The 25,564-nt window shown below is 36.7% G+C and overlaps 2 protein-coding genes across 5 annotated transcripts in view; both read right to left on the bottom strand.

Moving 5' to 3' along the window:
- EPRS1 (glutamyl-prolyl-tRNA synthetase 1) overlaps positions 1-10,916 on the bottom strand; it is an 87,715-nt gene extending 76,799 nt beyond the window's left edge. The window contains exons 1-2 of one of the 2 annotated variants that reach the window (XM_069066005.1): positions 10,712-10,916; positions 5,030-5,114 (exon numbers count right to left, since the gene is read on the bottom strand). In XM_069066005.1, the coding sequence (XP_068922106.1) occupies positions 5,030-5,114; positions 10,712-10,757 (131 nt within the window). In that variant the 5' untranslated portion in view covers positions 10,758-10,916. The remainder of the gene's footprint in view (positions 1-5,029; positions 5,115-10,711) is intronic. The other variant, XM_069066006.1, reaches the window with a different exon arrangement.
- A 2,830-nt stretch (positions 10,917-13,746) lies between these two features.
- Positions 13,747-25,564, bottom strand: part of BPNT1 (3'(2'), 5'-bisphosphate nucleotidase 1) — a 36,443-nt gene continuing 24,625 nt past the window's right edge. For all 3 annotated transcript variants that reach the window (XM_069066009.1, XM_069066010.1, XM_069066012.1), the window contains exons 7-9: positions 22,763-22,960; positions 21,836-21,941; positions 13,747-14,421 (exon numbers count right to left, since the gene is read on the bottom strand). In XM_069066009.1, the coding sequence (XP_068922110.1) occupies positions 14,273-14,421; positions 21,836-21,941; positions 22,763-22,960 (453 nt within the window). In that variant the 3' untranslated portion in view covers positions 13,747-14,272. The remainder of the gene's footprint in view (positions 14,422-21,835; positions 21,942-22,762; positions 22,961-25,564) is intronic.

Raw genomic sequence — 25,564 nt, 5'->3', positions numbered from 1 at the left:
TCTCCAGAATTGTTGGATCAGTTCACAATTCCACCAACAATACATCGTTTCAATTTTTCCCATATCTTCTTCAACATTTATCATTTTCCTGTTCTGTTATGTTAGCCAATCTGATAGGTAAGAGGTAGTACCTCAGAGTTGTTTTAATTTGCATTTCTCTAATCAATAGTGATTTAGAACATTTTTTCATATGACTATAGATAGCTCTAATTTCTTCATCGGAAAACTGCCTGTTCATATCCTTTGACCATTTGTCAACTGGAGAACTCTAGAATATGTTATTTGAACATGAATAAAGAAAATAGGTTAAAAGGAATAAAAGAATATATTGAAAACATTAGAGAACCATATCAGAAGATACAGTTTTGTTAACCTTAATATATGCTTTAAAAAGCCTCAAACTGTAGAATTCACAATTTCCTAATTCTTTTTTTCATACATTAAAATTTTTCTTATTAAACAATAATCATAATAAAACAAAATAACAAAGTACAAAACACTATAAAAAAGGAGGTGATCAGAAAAGGAGATGAATCACAAAGTCATCATTAAAACAAGCAAAGTCAAAACCTTGCTTCCTTTTCTGACAGTTATTAGAATAGTACTTGGAGTATCATGGACATGAAACATATGAATTTCTGCAAGTCAATGACAAAGTCTCCATTATGACACTGTGGACTAGATAAGAGCTCTGGCCTAGAGGATACTAATTAAGTAGGAATGGATATGACTGAAGGACTAGACCCAAAGAGTAGTGTGACTGAACGGATCACTGTCAATCTGAAGGGAAGTATCTCTTGCAGTATGATAGGGCATTATCTTGACTGTATTCTGTTCAAGAGTTTTATGACTTATGTGCAGACACAGGTGATACGCTTACCAATTTGCAAAAGGTACAATACTATGAGAGACTGCCAATACAATGGGTACTGCTAATATTATTAAGGGAAGATAGTAAAGGGAATAATTAAGTAAGTTTAGAATAAATTTTAAGTGGAAAGTTGGCAGAGTTTTTTTTGTTTGTTTGTTTGTTTTGCTTTCTGGAGGACAATTGGGGTTAAGCAACTTGCCCAAGGTCACATGGCTAGTTTTTTGCATTAAGTGTCTGCCACATTTGAACTCAGGTCCTCCTGACTCCAGGGCTGGTGCTCTTTTCACTGCGCCACCTGGTCACCCCAGTTGGCAGAGTTTTTAAAAAGCATAACAAAAAATTACATTTTTTAAACTAGAGATGCTAAACCAAGAACCCATATAAACACATGTATGATATAAAATGTATATATGGATGTACAAAATACACTCAAAGTAAATTTGTGGAGAAAGGCAATGAAGAGGGGAATATGATCAGGAAAGACTTCACGTTAAGTGCCTGAGCTGGGATTCTAGAGTGCACAAGAAAGGATTGAGTACATTCCAATCACAGGGAACAGCCAGTGCGAGGGATGGAGATGGGAGATAGGAGTGTTGCATGGGAAGAACAGCAAGAAAAACAATTTGGCTAAACTAGAGAGAGCAATAATATATAAGGGTAAATGGTAGGCTGGAATCAAGTAGTGAAGAGCTTTAACTGTCAAATATTAGAGTTTAAAAAGAAGCCACAGGGACTAATCGATTAGAGGAATGACATGTTCTATGCTTTAGGAAAGTTACTTTGGCAGATTATCCATGATCCCTTTGGCATTTCTGAGGGCTCTGCCCTAGAATCTCTTGCCTTCTCTCTACAAGCTCAGTGATATCATTAGCTCCTCTGGCCTTAATTATCACTCAATGCATAACTCCCAAGTTTGATTCCAGCCTCATTTTGCTTTTAAGGTTCAGCCCCATATCAACAACGAACTGTCTGTTAGAAATGCCCAACTGCATATGTTAAAGTCGTGTCACACTCAACATGTTTAAAATATAACTGCATTCTTCCCCAATGCAAACTTCCTATTTTGGTTGAGGTTACCATCCTTTCAATCCCTTAGCTTAAACATTCTTGACTCTTCACTCTCGCTCAATTCCCACAGATAGTTTCCAAGTCTTGTCGATTTTATCTACCCTATCCCAATCCCTCTGTTCATATGGCTACCACCTGAGTTCAGGCCTTCATTACATCTCACTTAAATGATTCTAATAACCTCCTTATGTGTCTTCCTGCTTAGAATCTCTCTTCTCCGAAATCCATCCTCCAAACAGATTCTAAGATCACTGTCCTAATGACTATGTCACTCACCTGCTCAAAAACCTTCAGTGGCTCCCTTGTGTCTCAAGAATAAACTATAAGCAGTTTAGCTTAACAATTAAAGTCTTATACAATCTGGCTTCTTCTCTTTGACCCAATATAATCCCATTACTGAACTGAATCCCATAAATGTTACTGACAGCAAGAAAAGACTCTTATTATGAAAAAATGGTTCACAGATCACAAAAGCTGGAAACAAAGTTATGTATTAACAATTCGGGAATTGTTGAATAAACAATTGGGTAATTCCATATATGCATAGAATAAAATATCACTAGGCACAATAATATCACTGGGTCGTAACAAACAATGAATATGAAGAATTCAGAAAAAAATGAGGAGACTTAAAATGTGATGCAAAGTGAAGCTCACACAATAAAACAGTATGTAGGGTGACTTGCAACAATGTAAATAAGGTCAACACAGAAAGGCAACAAACTGGTCAAATACAATAGTTAAATATTAGTATTATATTATCAAAGTTAAAGGACATAACCCTTTTTTCTATAAATAATCAATACTTTGTTTTTACCAGAAATATCCTTTACAAAGGGATGCCTAGGTTAAAGTGATTATTTTTAAAGACTATGGCAAACCAAATAACAAATGAATAAACAGTATATTGCAAGAGTCTACCCAATATAAATCCTTATAGGTTATAATGTATAGCCTAAATTAAGGACCTTGAAATCTTAAAATAACATGTAAATACAAGGTGTATGTACTGTGGTTTCCATCAGATTACCCGAACTGCAAGATTAAAACATATGTTTACAGTCTCAGAACATTCTGAAAAGGTTTACCAAACTATAAAAGCAATTCATACATGAAACTATCCCAAAGAAAACAGATTCAGACACCTACTCTTCAAAGTAAATTTAAGAACTACTTTAACCAATAACCAAAGGACCATCAAATTTGAAATACCCCAAATGATTGTGAAGCTGGTACCTAAATATATGTTTAGCTTTTTGGTGTTATGGAATCCATTTACCCCAAGCCATCAGTTGAGAAACATAGCTGATGTTTCTTAAATTTCATTTCCCATTTTAAAATATACTGCTGTTACAAGAAATCAATTTTATATATTACATAACAGGATGGTGTTGAATGTCAACATAATGTGCTCCCTTTCCATTATAAAACTATTACCTACTCGTTGTCAGCCACAATCTCTATTCTCATGAAGTAGTTTAGAACAGTTTTCCCACTGAAAAGTTTGCTGAAGGTCAATAAGTTAAGTCAAAATATGGTAGTGGGAATGCTGGACTTGGAGTCAGGAAGACCTGGTTTAAAATTCCCCAAGACAGTCACTAGTTATGTAAGTAAGTCATCTGACCTCTTATGGACTCAGTTTCTTCCATCTTTATATGAAAAAAAAAATACCAGCAATATCTATCTCACAGAACTCAAATTCAATAAAATATGCAAGGTACATTAAAAATTTTGAAGCAACACAGTGTCATTAATAAAAAGAAAAATGATTTATAGTATAATCGCAAAATTAAAATGTTAAAATTTAAAACTAAATGATAGTTGATAGAAAAAAAAAAAACCAAAAGGAGGAGTTACAGATGTGAGTTCATGGGATACCAGAAGTTAGGAGATGAGAACCTTTGAATGAATTTTTTAAGTATGGATGCACATAATTAGCCTTAAGCCAATTGAAGCCTAAGCTTTTTAGAAGTATAGAGTATACACATTCTGAGAGCACTGAAAGACTTAAGATTATTTTAAAATTTCTATAAAGCAACAACAAAAATCAATAGCTGATTTAAAGAAGTGATCAGTGCAAAATGTTTTGAAAACTAAATTATTCATCAGGGAAACAAGCAAACAAGAATACTAACTATAGAGCTCACAAATCACAATTTCCTGAAATTCTATATTATGAATCTTTTGGAGAGTCTGTACTGCTTAATTATAAATTGTCAAGAAAGTGCATATTTGTTTGCATTTTTCTTTATATCCTCAATCTCTCTATTTGCATGACTTGGCATAGAATATAAGCTCTAAGAAGGCAGAAATCACATCAACTCAATCTGTATACAACAAAGCAGTGTATATACATACCGTGTTTCCCCGATAATAAGACACTGTCTTATTATTTTTTTGGACAGAAAAACACCAGAGGGCTTATTTTAATGAACATTGACAGCAATTTTAATAAACAGGTAAATGTGAACAAAAAAATGTACCTTTATTCAATAATGAATTCAATAAAGAACAGGATGACGCGCTCACTGCTACAGCTCTGATTGGATGTGGCTCGGAGCGCGGTGTGCATTTCAGGGGGGGGGAGGGACGGTGCATACAGAGGGCTTATTTTAAAGGAATCTTACACAGTAAGGGGAGGGCTTATTTTCGGGATAGGTCTTATCGGGGAAACACGGTAGATAACTGTTTTTGATACTGTGATCTCCAAATTAAAGACACCAAACCTTATCTAAAATTGATAATGAATAATAAAACAACTTCACAGAAGAGAGATGATGAGAAAATACACCTTATATTATGCTGAATATATGAACTTGAGTCATTATAGTCATATACTACAATTAAATGGGACTGTGAAGAATGAGTTACATGATTTTAAAAGAATATTCAAAAGGGTAAATCTGCAAATAATATCTCAATATATTTCCACTTGTTACTTTAATTGTAATTCTTATTAATAACACCTCTAACAATAATGGAACAAATATGCAAGCATGCAAAAATAACTTTTTAATTCAAACACAATTATTCTACTGCTAACATTTAAAAAACTCTAAGCAATGAGGACAGAAAGGTAAAACCACTTACTCAGCAACTCGAAGGATGTTCTCTTTTCCTTCTTCAACTGAAATTTTGACATTATCTTTAATATGTTCAACTGTCAACAAAGCTCCTACAATGGAAGAAAATTTAAAATCTTTTCATATTAGATCACGTTTGTGAACTAAATCATCAAACTTTCAGATTGAAATGTTCTCTAAACAAATATATCCAGCAAACAGAGAATTTTTTAAAAAGAACTTATACAAAACTCTTTTGTCTTAAAGGAAAGATAAATATCAGCACCAGCTCCAGCAAGACCACTTGCTTCTAGGTAGGTATATAATATGAAAGTTAATTTTCTTCCTTTAGGAGGCAAGGATGGCATAGAACATCATGAAACACAGTGACTTACTCCTATATCTCTTAAATTGGATGATGTAGTCAACTACTCCTTAGAAAAATAACTCTTTAGTGCTCACAGACCTAGTTTCCCCTAGAATCAGTAAATTTAAAAATGGAAGACTTGTATATCATCTCATTAAAATTTGGTATGGCTGGTACTGGAGACAATGTGGCACAGTGGGAAGTGCTGGATTCCAGGTCAGAGGATTCTGGTTCAAACCCTGGCTTTATCACTTACTACTTCAGTGACCTTGGGTCTTAATTTCCCCAAATGTTAAATGAGAGGTTATGTCTATGTGACTTTGAAGTTCCTTTCAATCTTTAAAACTGATGACTCTAAATACTTAAGTAAAACCATTTTAAAAGACAGTAGAACATGCACTGGCTAAACTAATACTCATAAAAAGACATGATCCAATATGTATTCAAAGGCAGATAAATCAGTGGACTATCTTAAAGATGGTATTCTGGAAAGAGGCATAAGCCCCAATTAGGTAAGTGATGAAAACTAGCTAAAAGAAGTAATCAAGGGATTTGGTTTTTTCTTCAGACCCAAGATTTCATAGGTGTAGAGAACTCCCCAGGACTAATGCAGATCTGTAAATGTTTCGCAATTTATAATCTTGGTGAATTTCCTGGGTCACTGAAGGAGTGAATATTCTACTAGGGTTACATAGCATTTATCAGAAGGGAAATTTGAAGTCAAGTCTTTCTAAATCTGAGGGAGGCCCTCTATTTATTGACTATTCAACTCTGACACTCAAAGGACATCAATTCACAAAAGAAGCACAAATTATCAATAGTCATGTGAGGAATATTTAAAATTTCTAATAATCAAAGAAATGTAAATTTAAGAAACATTGACACTTAAATAGTTTTTATTATAGTTTTGATAATTTAGAAAATTTGAACAATGTTCCTTCCAATTTCAATAATAATGGCTAACATTTCCATAATGCCTACTACACATCAAGCACTTTATGAATATTATCTCATTTTATCCTCACAATCTTGGGAGGTAGATGTCATCATTATCCCCATTTTTTGGTTGAGGAAACTGAGGCAAACAAACATTAAGTAACTTATCCAGGGTCACATATCCAGTATGTATCAGAGACTGGATTTGAACTTAGGTCTTCCTAACTCCAGGCCTACTAATTTATTCAGTGGGACAACTCTGAAAGATCCATTGAACAAATATAAAGTTTAAAATGGCAAAATCCAATGCTGGCTATGTTGTGGAGAAAGGAACATTCTATTACCAGTGGTACAGCTTTGAAATCCAATCTTTCTTTAAAGAGGTATAGTGTTATACAATAAAAGCTATTAAACTCATTTTACCTTGAGCTGGTGATCACATGACTAGGACTATACCTTAAGACAGATATTGATAGTCAAAAAAGATGTGGTTATGCAAGATATCCATAATAGCTAACAACTCTGGAAATGAAGTATCTGGAAATATGTCCAACAATTAGAAAATGATATGTGAATATAATTAATATTGTACCACATGTAATGGGAATGTAAAATTTTAAGATCTTCCCTGCCCCTAGGCTAAAGTGCACCTGGAGCCTGGGGTGGGAGGCTTGTTTTTCAGTAGATACTTTTTGATTGGCCAGTGGGTCAATAAGGTTGTTACATTCTCTGAGCCAGGAGAAGGCTATATAAGCCCTGATGTGAGGCTTTGTATTGGGGCTCACTTTGAGAAGTGTTCTGTGACTTGATGAAACTCTGAGAAGCCATTGTCCAGAGGCCCCCCCCGCCCCCGGCTCTGAAACCCACATGTTGTTTGGTATGGATGTAATGGTTGGACAGTTGGGAAAACTGTCTACTTGATCTGTTTCTCTGTCTTGATAATTTTGTCTGGATACTTTGAAGTTCGGGGTGCTGACCTCTTTCCCCTGAACTAGGTAAACGATATATATCTGACTGATTAAAGTTAGCTTGTTAACCCATTTTGAGTTGCTTTCCTTTATCAAAGCAGATCCAAGAACCTGTGTGAGCAGCCACCCTGGGGACGCCGGGGTGCTTGCTGCTACACCACAATAAATGACAACTATGAAGAATGCAATGAAATGGGGTAGCTAGGTGGCGCAGTGAATAGAACACTGGCCCTGGAGTCAGGAGGAGCTGAGTTCAAATCCAGACTCAGACACCTAACACTTACTAGTCGTGTGACCTTGGGCAAGTCACTTAACCCCAACTGCCCTGCCTTCCCCCCTCCAAAAGGAAAAAAAAAGAATGCAATGAAATATGATGATTGGGATGACAGGATTTAGAGCTGGCAGTGACCTAAACGTTCAATCCTTCACTCTGCAAATATGGAAACAAGATGATCAGAGTGGTGACATCACTTGCACAAAGTCACAAAGCTTATAAATGGCAGGGCTTAGATTAGGGCATACGTCTTTTAATAAAAAATAGTAAGATACAATGGAAAGCTTATTGAACCTGGGTTCAATTCTGTCTGGCCTCTAATGCTTCCTATGTGCCCTTAAACAAGTTCCCTTAAGCTCCCTAGGCCTGTTTCCTAACCTGTAAAATGAGGAGGTTACACAAAATGGCCTCTTCGATAGATCTCTGACCCTAGGACCCTTCTGATCAAGGCCCCTTATGCTGACAACTATAGAACCTATCCATTAAACAAATATCTGCTGAGTTCCTATACACAAGGAACTTATGAGGTACTTGTGAGGAGACAAAAGTATTTAATTTGCCAGGGTATAACAGACATTAAAATGTATGCCATTATATTACTTTGAATAATTTGCACTAAAAGCAGACACTGCAGTTGTAAAGATAATCACTTACTCATTTAAAGAGACCGTGTCCAAATGTTTGACTAATTAAAGTGAATTTTTAATGTTGTCTACTATTTGTAGTCTCTAAAATAACCTAATTTCAGAGGAGATTTGAAACTTCTATTTTTTCCTCAAATTACATCTAAGATAGTTCATTCTCATTTAGGTATTCTCAAATGCTACCCCAACAATTCCTCATGTTAATTTCCAGGTATCCTGCATAATCAAGCATAGAGCAAAGTTTCACTGTGTGAAAAAATTAAAAATGAAATAGATCAATCTATAGTTCCACCTTTTAAAAAACATTTACTGGTCAATAAATAAAACAAATGTAAAATTTCCTTGATTTAAATAACTGTACTGAATTAAAGCAATGGAAAAAAGTGAGACCATGAATAATAATAAATGAAGAATCCCAAAAGTCAGGCAACAAAAATCCTTTGGAATTTCTGCCCAAATAAAGCAAAAAAGGCTAAAAATGGAATTGAGATTTGAGAGTAATTATCTTAAAATGCTCACCATTCAATATCCTATTTCTTAAAGAGAATAATTTATTTAAATCAAGTTTGTATTTATTGGTACTATTCAAAATGTTATTATATCCACATGAGATTTATTAACAATATCTTTGTTCTAAAATATTTAAAAGCCCAAATATGTTAACAATATCAAAACTGATTTGAATTAATATATATATATCTTATCAGCTTACCAAATACAAAATTTAGAAGGGGGAGGAGGAACAGGTGCCAAGGCTGACTCAGAAAAGTCACAATCCTGTTTTGATCCAATTTTTTGTAAAAATCCTAACTCTCATTCATATTAATCTCTAAAAGTTCATTACCCATGTTTGAAATACAACCCTGAATTTGGTACAAGCTGATAACAAAGTAAGGAATTGACAGGTCAGAACCTAACTATTTTTGCAGGATAAACAGAGAGGCACATGCACCTGGCCTGTAAAATGTCTCTATTCCAGGTATCCATCACTTGCAATAAGTCTGTCACCAGACATCCAAAAAGTTAATGCTGAGCACTTGCCTTGATCCTATTTCCCAGGGGCAATACAGCATAGTCCAGCAGTCTGCTCCTTTTATGATTTCATCTCTCATTATTCTTAAATATCTTCCTGTCTCCTGCTGCTTCCCTACTGCCTACAAACATACTATGACTCCTCAAAAAAAAAACCCTCACTTGATCAGTCCATCATCACTAGCTACCATTTTATAATCATCCTCCCTTTTAAGGCTAAACTCCTTATTTACAGTCAATAACTCCACTTCCTTTCCTCTTCTCTCTTAACTCTGTACTTTGGCTTTGGATCTCATCATTGAGTGAAATTGCTCTCTTCAAAGTTACCAATGATTTCTTAATTGTTAAATCTTGTCGTTTCTTGGTCCTCATTCTTCTTGACCTCTCTCAAGCCTTTGAGACAATCCATCACCTTCCTCTCCTTTATAGTCTTGTCTCTGCAGGTTTTCAGGATGCTGCTCATTCCTGGTTCTTCAGATTCATTTACTGGATCTTCATCTAGGTGTCCTGCTAATTGTGGGTGGCCCCAAACCTCAGCCCTGCAGTCTTTATCTCTGCGCTTCACTTGGTGAGTGCATCAGCTCCCATAGATTCAACTATCATCTCTATGCAAAAGATTCTCAGATCTCTTTCTCCAAAGATAATCTCTTGTGACCTTCAGTCTCAAGTCTCCCAAAGTCTACTGAACATCTCAAACTGCAAACCCAAAAAACATCTTAAACTCAACATATTTAAAACTAAACTTGTTATCTTGTCGTCCTCCACACCCCCATATCCCTCTCCTTTTACTAATTTTTCTATTGCTATGGAAGACACTACCATCCTGCCAGCTCCGCCTCCTGTCTTCCTTTAGTCCCAGCTAAAAGCCCACCTTCTATAAGAAGCTTTTCCCTATTCCCCTTAATGCTGGAGTCTTCCCTTTGTTGATTCCACCAAATTATCTCTCCTATATAGTTTGTTTGTACCCCCTCATTAGACACTGAGCTCCTTGGAAATACGGATTAAAAAAAAAAAGTCTCTTCCTTCCTTTCTATGCCCGGTGGTTGGAACACAGGCACTTAATGCTTGCGACCTGGCTTGAAAGGAAATGCATGAAGTAAAGCATGAGTAATTATTAAACCCCACAACGTGTAATTTAACAAGCTGAGGCGGTCCAGCCGCTCCTAGCCTTGCAAGAGCCATTTTAAGCAGCATCTCAGAGAAGCCAGGAGAGCCGAGGAAACTACTTTCAGAGAAAACGAAGGAGAAAGGCGCCAAACCACGTGTTCTCTGGGTCAGAGGACAGCATCAGAACTTCTCCTCCCCGCAACGAAGAGGTCGCCCAAACTAAAAGCGAGGGGCCGAGGCCTAGCGTGGGGAGAGGGGAGGGGCTACGAAGAAAAAGCATCTTGGGGTGGTTTCAAGTCCCGGGGTCGGAAAACACCCGCCCTCTAAGCCCGGCCTCAGGGTCCTCGCCGATGCCTGCGGGACAAGCCTGTGGGAGGCTTACCGAGAGGAGGATCTCGAGGGTTCACCGTCAGACTCAACGCCGCCATCTCTGCCCGTCTGTCAGTCAGTCCGGCCGGCCTCTAGAGAAGGACGCGTGGGGTACTGGACTATGAGACGTGTCAGCGGCGCCTTCGCCAAGGCTCCTCCTCCTCCTCCCAGCTCAGCCGGACACACCCAGTTTTACCTCCCCGCTCCCCACCCACGTCTGCGGAACTTCCGGTGCATCGGCCAAACGGCCTCGGGCAGTTCCGGGACCTTTCACAAACAGCTTCTGCGGCGCCGCAGGGTCCTGCTCCCAAAGAGGCACCCGGGGCGGCGGGGGACGCGTCTAAGAGTTCCTTCCTTTCCTTCATCTGGTGCCCTTGATCTTGTCTACTTGTCTTCTCGATCATCTGGTCTGCGCCTCTTGCAGCGTTCAGCTTCTCTGTTCCTGCTGCCTCCTCCTTCTCACTGATTATGATAATGAATACGAATAGCCAGCATTTGTATGGTGCTTTAAGGTGTGCAAAACGCTTTGCAAATACGCTGCACGGTCCTGAGAGTTAAGCGCTCTAATTATAACCTTTACAGATGAGGAAATTGGCGGACAGAGCTTAAGTGGCATTAACAAAAGCGAGCATTGTAATAGCTTTTGTTTTTGCTAGCAATTTACGTCTGTTAACTCGTTTGATCCTCAAAACAAACCTATTATGATGGGAGCTGGTGGGGGACCGGTTTAGTGACTTGCCCACTCACCTAGCTAATTAAAAGTCTGACAGAACTAGTAGGAGGGAGAACTAGTAAGTCATTTTTTCCTCCACTAGCTACCTCTTGAACCTTCTTATGCCCTTCTGCTACCATATCTTTCCATGCTGCCTTTCAATAGCCAAACTAGAAGAAAAGCTGCTTCCTCTGCCCTGCTACAGCCCACTCACTTCTGAGCTCCCAGCAATTACCAAAATGACAAATGACCGCTTAATTGATAAAAGCTAACGGCCTTCTTCTCTCCTCCTCCTGCCTTCCCTCTTAAGGATACAGCCATCTTCCCCACACCTGGGCGAGGTGTCACCCTCCCCTCCTTACTCTTCTCCAGCCCTGCCGGATCCAATCAATTACCAAAACCTTTGTAACAGCTCTCCCACACTCCCTCTTCTCTCCTGACACTACCACCATCCTGGTGCAGACTCACTGCCTGATGACAGTGCAAATTGGTCTCTCTGATTCCACTCTCTCTACTCCAGGCCATTCTCCAATCAGCCATTAAACTTATTTTCCTTAACTTTTGTATGATTGTGTCCTTCCCATTCCCCCTCCTCCCCATTCAATCAGTTCCAATGGATCCCTGTCATTCCCAAGATCAACTATAGAATCCTGCTTGGCTTATAAAACCTTTCCTGCCTTTACACAGGTCTTACACGCTACACTCCTACTCTGTGATCCAGCGTCATTGGCTCTTCCTCAAACAAGACACTGCATTTCAACATTTTCACAGCCTTAACTTTCTCCTTCCTCTTCCCTGCCTTTTGGCTTCCCTGGATTCTTTCCAGTCTCAGCAAAGTCTCATCTTTTGTAAAAAAAAAAAAAAAAAAAAAAAGCGCCTTTCTCCATCCTCTTCAATGCTAGTGCATCTTACTTTGATCTGCACATAGTATGTCTTGTATATATGTCTTTGCATGTTTTCTTCCCCATTAGACTGTAAACTCTCGAGGTAAGGAACTGTCTTTTGCTTCTTTTTGTATCCCCAGTGCTTAGCACAGTGCCTGGAACATAGTAGGTGCTTAATGTTTACTGGCATCGCCTTCCCTGTTATGTCTAGTATGCCATACTTCTTACTTGTACCTGCAGTCTTATCCCATTAGTTTGTAAACTCCTGGAGAGCAGAGATTATATCTTTCTGCATTTCTTTGTATCCCCAGTGCACATCAGGAGGACTTAAATGCTGATTGAATGACCTACAGAAGAGACTATACCTCTTTCAATCTGTTCCTCATCTCAGAAATGGGAATAATATTTGAGGTTCAGGGGTATCCCAAAATGTTGGGGTGTGTAGTGTATGTGTGGCAGAGTCCTATCTAATGAATTCACTTAGTCTGTCTCCAAATCAAGTAAAGGTATTTATTGTGGATAACACAACAAACCAAGCAGGGTCCTTTGCTCCTTACTGGAGGGAGATGCAGCTTAAGGGAGACCCCTGCTTAAGTAGGGGTGGAGCTCCTTGAGAGGCAGCCCCACAATTGCCACTTCAGGGGGATACCATCTAAAGGGAGACACCCTGTTAAGGGATACGCCCACTGGCCAGGAGATACTAGGGATTCTTTTAAAAGAAAACTTACCACTCTGGTCATGGAGATGAAGTTACCAGGGACAGTAGTTCAGTTAAAGCATTATCTAGGTGTATCATTATTCCATCATTGTTCATCCCAGGGCAGAAGGGCCCAGTTAAGTTTTGTTATTTCTTCGACCAGCCTATTTGAATTTTATCATCTTCCCCCTCAAGAACGCACCCAAATTCATCTGGGAAAAAGCTGGGGCATCATGCATTCAGTTCGTTGAGAATTAAATGAGATGATATAAATAAAGCCCTCTTTATCTTAAAGTGCTATGTAAACACTAGCTATTTTTTTTGTTATTGCTACCCTACCATCTTTTGGCAACAGAGTTCTGCCTGGAGCTAGTGGCACTCCTCTTTAGCTTCCTAGAATCCTAATCTTCTTTCAAGACTCAGCTCAGATACCACCTCCTATAAAAAATCTCTCCTGATTTCTCCTCTCCCCTCACTTAAGTGGTTAGCATTCTTGAACTACTCAAATTATCCTGCATATACTTAACTATACATACGTTGTGTCACAAAGTGGAATGTAACCTCCAGAAGGACCAGGACTGTTTCATTTTTGTCTTTGTATACCTAGCACCTATTATAGTATCTTGCACATAGTATACACTTAATATCTAGTGAACTGAAATTACAGGACTTGAAATCCTTGAAAGCTTTACAAAGAAATCAGAACAAAGAAACTGTTTATTTAGAATACTTAAGAAATTCAATCATACAAAAAATTAAATAATGTATAATTTTATTATACAGCATATCTCTCATAAAGCTTTCACCAACACAGAAAACAACATTTTACACAAGTAACGGTAAACAATAATTTAAAGGATAAAGCCACTTAACAAAATAAGATTGATATAGTATCTAAGCTTTGTGCCCCAATCAAATGAGGAAATTTGACAGGAATGCTGATAGTATATTAATAGGGCTAAAAACTGAACCTTTCATTTTTATCCCTATAGAATGTAGGCCAAAACTATGTTATGAGTCATCAGGTAACAAGTGTGATCACAAGGATCCTAATTTGGATGTTTCATGAATCTAGCTTACCAGTTTTAAGTTGATATTCTATATTTAAAAAAATCAAACTATACATTTATCAGAATTCATTAATTATTTATGTTGCTCTTACTGTATAAACAATATCACTAATCAATAATAATACAAACAAAATTTATTTTCATAATTTAAAAAAATGTATTAACTTGAATATCAAATCTCATTTTTTTACTGGTAAGCAGATATATTCCCTCATGGCACAAGTGCTTTCTTAACAGTTTCTGGAACACGGCTTGCATAATAATCATGATTCCTCAATGTGGCAAGGACACCAGCAGAATTCATATGCTTTACTTCCTTATGGTACTGAAGGGCATTTCCATGAATATCAGTCAGTTTGCCTGGAAGTAAAAAATAAATACAATATAGATCACTCATAAAAGACTTTACATTTCAGGCTAGAAAAAGTGGTTTTTTTCCCCTCTTACATAAATGGTTTTCAATTATTTCTAAGTATAATATAAAAAGAAACATAAAACTAAAGAAGCAGTCCCAGGCTGAAAGACAGGGTGAACAAAAAGAAAAAAAAATATGATCAAAAGAGTGAAAAGTTGAATTTACTTAAGAGCTATATTTATAGCTCTTAAAGTATTAGTTTTCAACTGAATGAAAGATAAGTATCATAAAATTTTAAAGCTGAAATTGACCTTAAAATTCATCTACTCTAATCCCTTAACCCGAATTCTGAGGATTATTTTGTTTATTTAAGCCTGTGGTTACCAGGTTAATTTAAATAGGAGCTTAAAAATTCCAGGATAACAAATTCTAAAAAGAATAGAAGTTTTAATCCTAGTAGACAAGATCAGTTGAATATTCAAAAGTGGAAATGATTTATGCATCTTTTTCCCCATTTCAGAGATGAAGCAGAATACTTCTACAATGTATACATAAAATAATGTACTATACATATATGTGTGTACTACACTATATTACATACATATATCACATATCATATGATGATAAGTGTGAAACATTATGTATAATGTCAGGAGTTTTCAATATACTGGTTAATTTTGTTGAACTGTTTACATTCTTTTTTATGAGGAACAACTCTATAGGAGAGGAAGGGAGGGAATACATTAGGAAATGTAGGGGATGTGAAAATAAAAGATGTAAATAAAATTTTATCTTTTAAAAAAACTAATAAAAAAGAAAACTTGATTTTCATTTTTAAAAAATGACATTTCAAACATCTGCTCACTCATTGCACCTTGGGCTCTTATTGGGTGTTTATGTGGTTTGTTTTCCTGGAAGTTATTTTAAACCCACACCAACCATTTTCAATTATTCATTTCTCAATCATTCTTAAATTGGCAGTACAAAGAAGGCATTTATCCATATATTTTCTTCACTCATTTAAAAAAATCTCCCCAAAGTCTAATCCACGTTTATATCATAGAATTCATATCCCTACATATAACTCATCTCTGTAATATAACTTTAATCACCACTCTGTTCTTCATTCTTCCTGCTTCATATTACCTTTCTTTGACTTTCTGATTTTGCTAATTTTTTCTTTTTTTAATCCATTTTTTTCTTTCATGTACCTTTTATTCCCATATTCTTTTAGATGAGGTGGAGAGCTTCCCTCTAAATTTAGGCCATGCTGCACACAGCACAGTGCAAGTGTGAAGTCCATATGTGGCTCAATCAATATTATTTCAGAATATAAGCTCTGGGGAAGTAGAAACCAGATGGTGGAGTAAAGGCAGGGACTCACCTGAGCTTCACCCCAAACTCCTCCAAATACCTTTAAATAATGACTCTAAACAAATTTCTAGAGTGGCAGAACCCACAAAAAGATAAGTGAAACAATTTTCCAGCTTAAGACAACTTAGAACATCAGCAGGAAAGGTCAGCTGCAGCAGGGTGAAAGAGTAGCAGAGCCAGCATAGGCTGCACCATTGCAGACTGAACCCCAGCACAGCCCCAGCCCCAGAAAATCAGGAACAGGCATGGGGTGACTGAATCAGTGGCAGAAGTGGTGGTTTCCAGACCTCTCAGCTCAAAGATGCCAAAGACAACCTAAGTGGTCAGCAGGAAAGGTCTGTCACACCTGGGTGAGAGTGGAGTACAGTCTAGCACAGGCCACACCAGCATAGCCCCGACCCCAGCCCCAGCAAACCAGGAGCAGACCTCAAGAGCCACTAAATCCACAGCAGTGGGTTCCAAAGCTCTCAGCTCACAGACAGTTAAGGGAAAAACTGGTCAGAAAGAAATTGGATGGAGGGAAATACAGTTAGCAATAGTAACTGAAAAAAAAAATTTTTTTTGAAGCAAGTTTCTCTGATAAATGCCTCATTTCTCAAACATATATTGAACTGAATCAAATTTATAAAAATAAGTCATTCCCCAGTTGATAAATGATCAAAAGACATGAAGTTTTCAGATGCAGTAATTAAAGCTATCTATAGCCATATGAAAAAATGTTCTAATTCACTACTGACTGGAGAAGTGCAAATTAACAATTTTGAGGTACCACCTCATACCTACTAGATTGGCTAATAGAACAGAAAAGGAAAATGATAAAATAGTTGAGGGGCTGTGGGAAAAAATGGGGCATTAATGCACTGTTAGTGGAGTTGTGAACTGATTCAATCATTCTGTAAAAGCAATCTGGAACTATGCCCAAAGGGCTACAAAACCATGCATCTCCTTTGACCTAGCAATACCACTACTAGATCTTTATCCCAAAAGAGATTTTAAAAAAAGGGAAAAGCACCTATATGTACAGCTCTTTTCTAAGGGCAAAGGATTGAAATTGGGGGATGCCCGTCAATTGAGGAACAGTTGAACAATTTATGCTTATATGATTATGATGTTCTATGGGAAATGTTGAGCTACAGGAAATGTGCTATGGGAAATAACGAGTAGGATGCTCCTAACAATATGCTGGAGATATTTGCATGAACTGAAGCAAAGTGAAATAATACTTGTACAAAGTAATGGCAATATTTTAAGATGATCAGTTGTGAAAGACTTAGCTGTTTTTAGCAATATAATGATCCAAGACAACTCTGAAGGACTTATGATGAAAACAGTTATCTATCCATAGAGAAAGAACTGATGGTATCTAAATAAACTGAAGCATACATCTTTACTTTCAGAATATAACTATGGAAGTGTTTTGCATGACTACACATGTATTAATCTGTATCAAATTGCTTGCCTTTTCAACAAGATGGGGTGGAGAGAAAGGAGGGGAGAGATTTTATGTGTAACTGAGGAAAAAATACCAATAAAAATAATCATGGAACTTTAAAGTTGGAAAATGAAAAAGAATATAAGCTTGGTATCATTTTTTTTCTTTGAAGGCCCAGAATCTAGAACAGCATTTAGCATATAACTGGAGCTTAATAAATGATTGCTAAAGGGAGGCTAGGTTACACAGTGAATAAAGCACTGGCCCTGGAGTCAGGAGGACCTGAGTTCAAATCTGGACTCAGACACTTAACACGTACTAGCTGTGTGACCTTGAGCAAGTCACTTAACCCCAACTGCCCTGCCTTCCCCCCTCCAAAAAAGCAAAGATAAATAAATGCTTGCTGATTAATTGACTGATGACAATGATAAGTAACTTGTCAGAAAGACTTTTATTCACAGGTTAGCTAAAATACATTTTTGAGAAATAGGAAAATCTAAATTGAAAATTCTGTTTGCATATAATCATCCAAAAAGAGGCTATATTACAGTGTCATGAAGAATATATTAAAAAAAAACTTTTTTAGTAAAATGAAAAATATTAAGAAATAGTAATTTTAGGGGCGGCCAGGTAGCACTGCAAGTATCCAGTGTCAGGATGACCTGAGGAGCGAATCCCGGGCTCAGACATTTAGCACCCACCCAGAAACACCTGGCCGTGTAACCTTGAGCAAGTTACTTAACGCCAATTGCTTAGGGGTGGCCAGGTGGCTCAGCATTGGTAGCACAGTGAGTAAGAGCACCGGCTCTAGTGTCGGGATGACCTGGGGATCAAATCTGGGCTCAGACACTTAGCACCACACCCAGAAATAACTGGCCGTGTAACCTTGAGCAAGTTACTTAACCCTGATTGCTTTAAAAAAAAAAAAAAGAAATAGTAATTTTTCTGGTCTAAGAGTTTTTCCCAGACATCCTTCCCCACCATCCCTTAGAAAAGTGGACAAAAAAAGCTTTTTTGAAGGAAAAGGATTAAGAATAGAAGCCAACCCTTTAACAAAAAGTATTCTTTTTTTGATGATTTATGTGAGTTTATTTTACATCCTGCAACTTTGCTAAAGTTGTTAACTGAGTTTTTTGTATTTATTATTTAATTTTTCCCCAGTTACATGTAAAAACAATTTTTAACATTAATTTTTAAAATTTTGAATTCTAAATTCTCACCCTTCCTCCCTCCCCAACCACCATTACTGAGAGGGCAAGGAATTTGACATAGGTTATATATGTGTAGTCATGCAAAACACTTCCATAATAGTCATGTTGTGCAAGACTAACTATATTTCCCTCCATTCTATCCCGCCCTACATTTATTCTATTCTCTCCCTTCACCCTGTCCCTCCTCAAAAGTGTTTGCTTCTGAATGTTCCCTCCCCTAATCTGCCCTCTCCATCCCCCAGTACTTATCACCTTCTCCACTACTTTTTTGTAGGGTAAGATAGATTTCCATACCAAATTGAGTGTGTATATTATTTCTTCCTTGAGCCAACTCCAATGAGAGTAAGGTTAAACTCATTCCCTTTCCACTTCTCTCTTCCCCTCCACTGTAAAAGCTTTTTTTTTTGCCTCTTTTATGTGAGATAATTTATCCCATGCTACCTCTCCTTTTCTCCTTCTCCCAGTAAATTCCTCTCTTTCTTATCCCTTAATTTTATTTTTTAGATATCATCTCTTCATATTCAACTCACCCTGTGCCCTCTGTCTATATATATTCCCTCCAACTACCCTAATACTGAGAAAGGTCTCATGAGTTACAAATATAATTTTCCCATGTAGGAATGTCCCTTATGATTTCTCTTTACTTTTTTGCTTTTCCATGCTTCTTTTGAGTCTTCTTTTGAAAGTCAAATTTTCTATTTAGCTCTGTTCTTTTTATCAAGAACACTTGAAAGTCCTCTAATCTCACTGAATATCTATTTTTCCCCTAATGGATTACACTCAGTTTTGCTAGGTAGGTGATTCTTGGTTGTAATACTAGCTTCTTCCACGTCTGGAATATCATATTCCAAGCTCTCTGATCCCTTAATGTAGAAGCTACTAAATCTTGTTTTATCCTCAGTGTGGTTCCACAATACTTGAATTGTTTCTTTCTGGTTGCTTGCAATATTTTCTCTTTGACCAGGAACTCTAGAATTTGGCTATAATATTCCTGGAAGTTTTCATTTTGGGATCTTTTTAGGTGATTGATGGATACTTTCAATTTCTATTTTACCCTCTGGTTCTGGAATATCAAGGCAGTTTTCCTTTATAATTTCTTGAAAGATGATACCTAGGCTCTTTTTTTGATCATGGCCTTCAGGTAGTCCAATAATTCTTAATTGGATCTATGCCAAATGAGATATTTCATACTGTCTTCTATTTTTTCATTCTTTTGGTTCTGTTTTATAATTTCTTGACTTCTCACAGTCATTGGCTTCCATTTGGTCCATTCTAATTTTTAAGGAATTATTTTCTTCAGTGAGCTTTTAGACCTCCTTTTCCATTTGGCCAATTTTGCTTTTTAAGGTATTCTTCTCCTCGTTGGCTTTTTGGACCTCTTTTGCCATTTGGTCTAGTCTATTTTTTTAAGGTGTTATTTTCTTCAGTAATTTTTTTACCAAGCTGCTGACTCATTTTTCATGATTTTCTTTCATCACTTTCATTTCTCTTCCCAAATTTTCCTCTACTTCTCTTGATTTTCAAAATCTTTTTTGAGCTCTTTCATGGCCTGAGACCTATTCACATTTTTCTTGGAGGCTTTAGAAGTAGGAGCTTTGACTTTGTTGTCTTCTTTTGAATATATGTTTTGATCTTCCTTATCACCAAAGTAAGTCTGAGGACTTTTCCGCTGTTTGCTAATTTTCCCAGTCTATTGACTTTTTAACTATTTGTTAAGGTAGGGCTCTGCTTCCAGTGTGGAGGGCATTTACTATTTCAAGCTTCAGGGTTTTCAAAGATACTTCTAGTTCTTCCCAGGTGGTATGTATGATCCAAGGAGAGGTGTTTACTCCTCTCCTTACCTATTCTCTGGTCTGTGAGTGACCACAAGCACTCTTTTCTGCCCTGGAATTGTGAGGAAGGTTCCCTCTCCACTGGTGCCACAAGCTCTGCTATGCCAGTGCTCTTCCTTGTCACAGGACTGCCACCCAGGACTATGACCCAGATCCAATTATGGGTAAAGCAACAGAGTCCTGCCTTATTGTCAGCAAAAAGACCGCTGTAATCTTGTGACCAGTTGTTCAATCTCCTTCTTATCTGTGGGCTGAGAGCTCTGGAAGCAGCTGCCACCACTGCTGCTACTGTCACCACTGATTCAGTCACTCCCAAGGTTTACTCCTAGTTTGTTGGGGCCAGGGCTGAACTGTGTCCCTCTCTCACTCAGGTCTCACAGACCTTTCCTACTGACCTTCTAAGTTGTCTTTGATGTTTGTGGGTTGAGAAGTCTGGAAACCACCACAGCTGCCAGTGATTCAGTCCCAAGGCCTGCTCTAGGTTTGTTGGGGCCCAGTCTGTGCAGCCATGGTCTGCATTGGACTGTGCTCCTCTCTCAGTCTGGTGCAACAGATCTTTCCTGTTGACCTTCCAGGTTGTCTTGAGCTGGAAATTTATTTCACTCTGTCTTTTTGTGGGTTATGCTGCTCTAGAATTTGTTGAGTCATTTTTTTATATATATTTGGAGGGGCTTGGGGGAGAGCTCTGGTGAGTCCCGGCGTTCACTCTGCCATCTTAGCTCAGCCTCATACTCCTTGTTTTGTTAAGATCATTGTGTCCCCACCTTCTGAAACTAGCTGACCTCTCTAAGGGCAATCTTGAGCTCAGGAAGCTTAACCCTTTTAAAAAAATTTCTGGAGAACATTTCAAATTAGTGGTCAACAAAAGAAGTGAGTAGTGAGTTTGTTTTGGAATGTTAACCCCAAACTATGTTTTAAAATATCTTTCTAAATTCAAGATTTCCATAAATGTTACCTCAGATCCTGGGGCAGAGAGTCCTATTGGAAGGCATGGGGAACTATGCTAATTTGGAACTGTCTTTCTCCAAGATAGAAATGACTTGGATGTAAAATAATGTTAAAATTAAATAAAACCATTTTTGGCAGACTTGTGCCTAAAATACAAGGTATAGTGATGAATATTTTTTCAACTGATGTTTAAATAAAAATGGATATGTTATATGAAGTAGTACTTCCATCTTGATAGAAATAATGAATGTTTTGTAACAACTGAAATTGAAAAGAAATTATAATTACCAAGTTTGGCCCTAAGGACAAGAATGAAAAGGTACCTTCTTCTGCTTCTTTAAATATCTGGGTAATCTTGGGTTTAAAATACTATATAGAACATCAGACTTTTTTGATATGCTATTACTTTTGCTGAACTTTTTTTTCTTTCTCTTTCTAAAGTCATTTATTCTATAGGATGGATCTCTGGGACAGGGTAGGAATCAGGATACAATGGGAAATGAAGATTATGAAAAAACAAAGGTTAGTAATAAAATGCATGTTATGTTATTGATACTACAGTATATCACAATCTTAAAATACCTCTACCTCAACCAAAAAGTCTCCAAATTTGCTTACTCACCTCCTACAGCTTGTAAAATAACTTCTGGAGCACAAGTATCCCACTTCTTACAGCCAGGACTGGCAAATACATAAGCAGATGCCTTGCCTTCAATCAGCTGAATGATCTGTAAGGATTTTTTTTTAAAGTTATAGGCTCTAGGCACATAGATCTATTCACCTAAAACAATAAATATAGCCAATTTAATTGCATAAGGATCACATGAGGATAATGCCTCCTATGGGCATAGAAGGTTACAGGACCTTAAGAAAGTCACTAGATAGTTTGATGACTGTTAAAAAGTAAAATAAGTTTCAATATGTTCAGACAGTCATGTGAAGAGCCATGTAAATATGAGAAAAATGTTATTGAACTCCTCAACAATTACTCCTTTCAGGATCATACATGTTCAAAGGTTAATTTTAATTTAAAATTAGGCAACAATAAAGATTCCCACAACCACCTTAAAAATTTGCTATTAGCTTTCTTTAACAACAAATGGTGGGATGCCTAGGCCACTTTATCTACTTTTTGGAAGAGTTATTTCTTTCTTTCTTTTTGCTTTTTGGAGGGCCATTGGGATTAAGCGACTCGCACAAGGTCACATGGAAGAAGGGTTATTTCTAATATGGGCAAATGATTACCTCAGAAAAACAGTTCAAGGAAAAAAAAACAATAAATCAAAAATTTTAGTAGGTTTGAATTTAGAATTAAAAAACTAGATATAGAACTGGTTTTATATTTTAAAGTCAACTTTCAAGGCATCATTTTATTATTACCATTCTCTTTCCATACAATTAATACTAATTTATACCAAATGAACAAGTCTGAACATCATCAAATGACTAATTCTGTGTGATAAGAAGTTGAAGAGCAAAATGATAATAAATTCAATGCTTTCTAACTCCCCTTAATCTTTTATTTCTGACAAATATAAAAATGTATTACCTTATTTCCTGCTCCTCCCACTCTGAGAACATTATCAGGATTCATAGCAGAAATGCAATCATTTACCAACTTGTTGGAATGAGAACGAGTTGTGGTAATTATATGTTTCCCATCAGGCACTTCATTCAGCTGAAACCCAAAGGCACCCAAACCTAAAACTCCCCAGATTGTCCTCCCAAGCACAGCATCTGCTCCTGCCTAAACGAATCAATGAAACAATAATATGTAATACTTCAATAGCAAAAAGTCAGCTAAAGGTGTAATGTTTTATTTTAGTCATGTTATTATAATTATATGTAAAAAATATAGCATTGACACAGAATTATTATAGCTTTTAGATAACATGAATTATTCTATTATTTTGTGAAATAATATGGTTTGTAATGCATTGGATAGGAAAGATATGATTATTCTTGGCACCACCAGGATCACTCAAGTGATATTCAATATCATGGTCATTATGCAGGACAACAGTTGTGGCTGAATAAATTGTCAATGAAAGGGTGTCAGGAAGATGGGTTGAGGCTAAAATTTTATTCCCTAACCTTGTAGGGTAAAAAGATAAAGATTAAATAACCTTGGACTTGAATCTTTCTTTCATTAGAATGTAAGCTCCAAATTAGATTGTGAACTCCTAGAAGGAGCTAGGACTGTCTTTTGCCTCTTTTTGTATCCCCAGTGTCTAGTACATAGCAGGTGCTTAATAAATATTAATTGACTGCTTTACTAATTGATTTCAAAGAGTTTAAAGTGCTTTATGTAATTTTATCTCACTTATCTCAAAATTATTCATGTAAAGGACAAAGATGGTATTCTTATTTTTTAGGAGAAATTGAGATACAAAGAGGTTAATATAGAGCCACATACACAAAGGCACATTCACTATGGGGCTTCACTTTCCATAAATGTTTTATTATACATTTATGTATCTGATACTCACTTACATTTCTTCTAAGCACTCACCCACCTCCCCATTCCTGAGTGCTACCATAAAGTAAGTAGTAGTTGTAGTTGAACCGAAGTGGTACTACTTCAGGTCACTGAGACAGACTTGAAGGTACAAGCAGAAGAAAATCACAGGATTATAGGTTTTAGAGTAGGGAGGGACCTTACTGGTAATTTAGTCACTGCTCACATTTTGCAGATGAGAAAACTTGAGATTCAGATAGACTGAGACTTACCCAAAGTCAAGAACAAAGGGAGAGAAAAAATTAAATTCTTTTAATAATTGTCACCACCTAGTAACAATGCTAAAAACTTAAGTCGTTCCTGTTCTGTTAGTAAGAGCTAAAATTCCAGTTTTATTTTTCACTTTTTCCTCACTATTATATTCCCTTAACTTCTTTTCATTGCTCTGTGGGTAAAGACTCATTTCCCTAACCTTTTCAAGCGATATGATAAAAATTAATAACTTTAAATCACTTGGATATTTACAGCTGAATGGACGTGTACACACACACACACACATACACATATATACACACACACACACACATACACATATATACACACACATAGTTTTATTTCTGACTAAAATACCCCTTTCTGTAATGATTTATTTTTAGATTTTTACAATGTGATCTTGAATGTATCCCAATTTGACCTGGCACTTTGCTGTGATAATTCCAAGAAATATATAATTCTACTGATAAGAAATAAAAATCAATCACTAAAGGCACTAAGGAACAAATATCCTGCAATTTTTCAAAAAGTGTTAAAATGGTATGGTAAAATAAAAGATGTGATTTTTTTTTGCTTTTTGGAAGGCAGTTGGGGTTAAGTGACTTGGCCAAAGTCACATGGCTAGTTTTTGTGTTAAGTGTCTGAGTCCGGATTTGAACTCAGGTCCTCCTGATTCCAGGGCTGGTGCTCTATTCACTGTGCCTCCTAGCCACCCGAAAAGATGTGCTTTTTGAAAGGGGGATATATCTACTCCAAGTTAAACATATTAAAGATGATGAGTTCCTGGTTACATGTTTTCCCCTTCAGTCTTAGCAGGGTTCTTTTCTCTCAATTCCTTCATTTGAAATGGACAGTTTTAGAATACTGTACTTCAACTCTGGAATTACTGAATAATGGAAACAAAATTTGGCTTTCTCCTTCTAGTCTTTGTAAAAAGATCATTATTATTACTATAGGTGACACAACACTGAAAGTTTTGCAAAGTCCTTTATCTATATTATCTCATTTGATCCTCACAGTAACTCTGTGAGGTGGGTACTCTAGGTATCACAGATGAAAAAACTGAGGCCAGAGATCAGGCAACTAGCCCTTGATTGGACATTTAATGTGTTGGAGGTGGGATTTGAACCCATATCTACCTAAATCCAGAACTCTTTCCACAGTACTGTGTTGTTTTCTTCCAAAATGATAAGAATAATAACAGAATAACAAACAAAGCAAATGACAATCTAACAATGGTTATTAAATATTACTCAAAAGAAAATTACTCACATTATTCCTTGATCCTAACATATCACTTCTATATCACATTCCTAGCTCAAGAGAGAGGTGTCCAGATTAACAAAGTTACTCTAATTCCACTGTTATATACATATACATACATACGTATAGACGTTTATATATGTGTGTGTGTGTACACACATACACACATGCCCCCCAAGGAGGTCAAAGAGAGAATTCTCATATATACTAAAACATTTATAATAGCACTTTTTAAAAATAGTAATAAAGAACTAGAAACAAAGCAGATGCTAATTGACTGGGAAATAACTAAACAAATTGTGTCATTATTGTGCTGTAAGAAACAATGAATATGATAAATACAGAGAAGTATGGAAA

The sequence above is a fragment of the Petaurus breviceps genome, unplaced genomic scaffold (genome assembly GCF_028583685.1).
Source record: "Petaurus breviceps papuanus isolate PSGF00001 unplaced genomic scaffold, PetGlider_PUasm1.0 90702, whole genome shotgun sequence".
In the NCBI taxonomy this organism is placed as follows: domain Eukaryota; kingdom Metazoa; phylum Chordata; class Mammalia; order Diprotodontia; family Petauridae; genus Petaurus; species Petaurus breviceps.
Note: the sequence above shows the minus strand (reverse complement) of the source record. Positions and strands in the feature narration are given on the sequence as shown.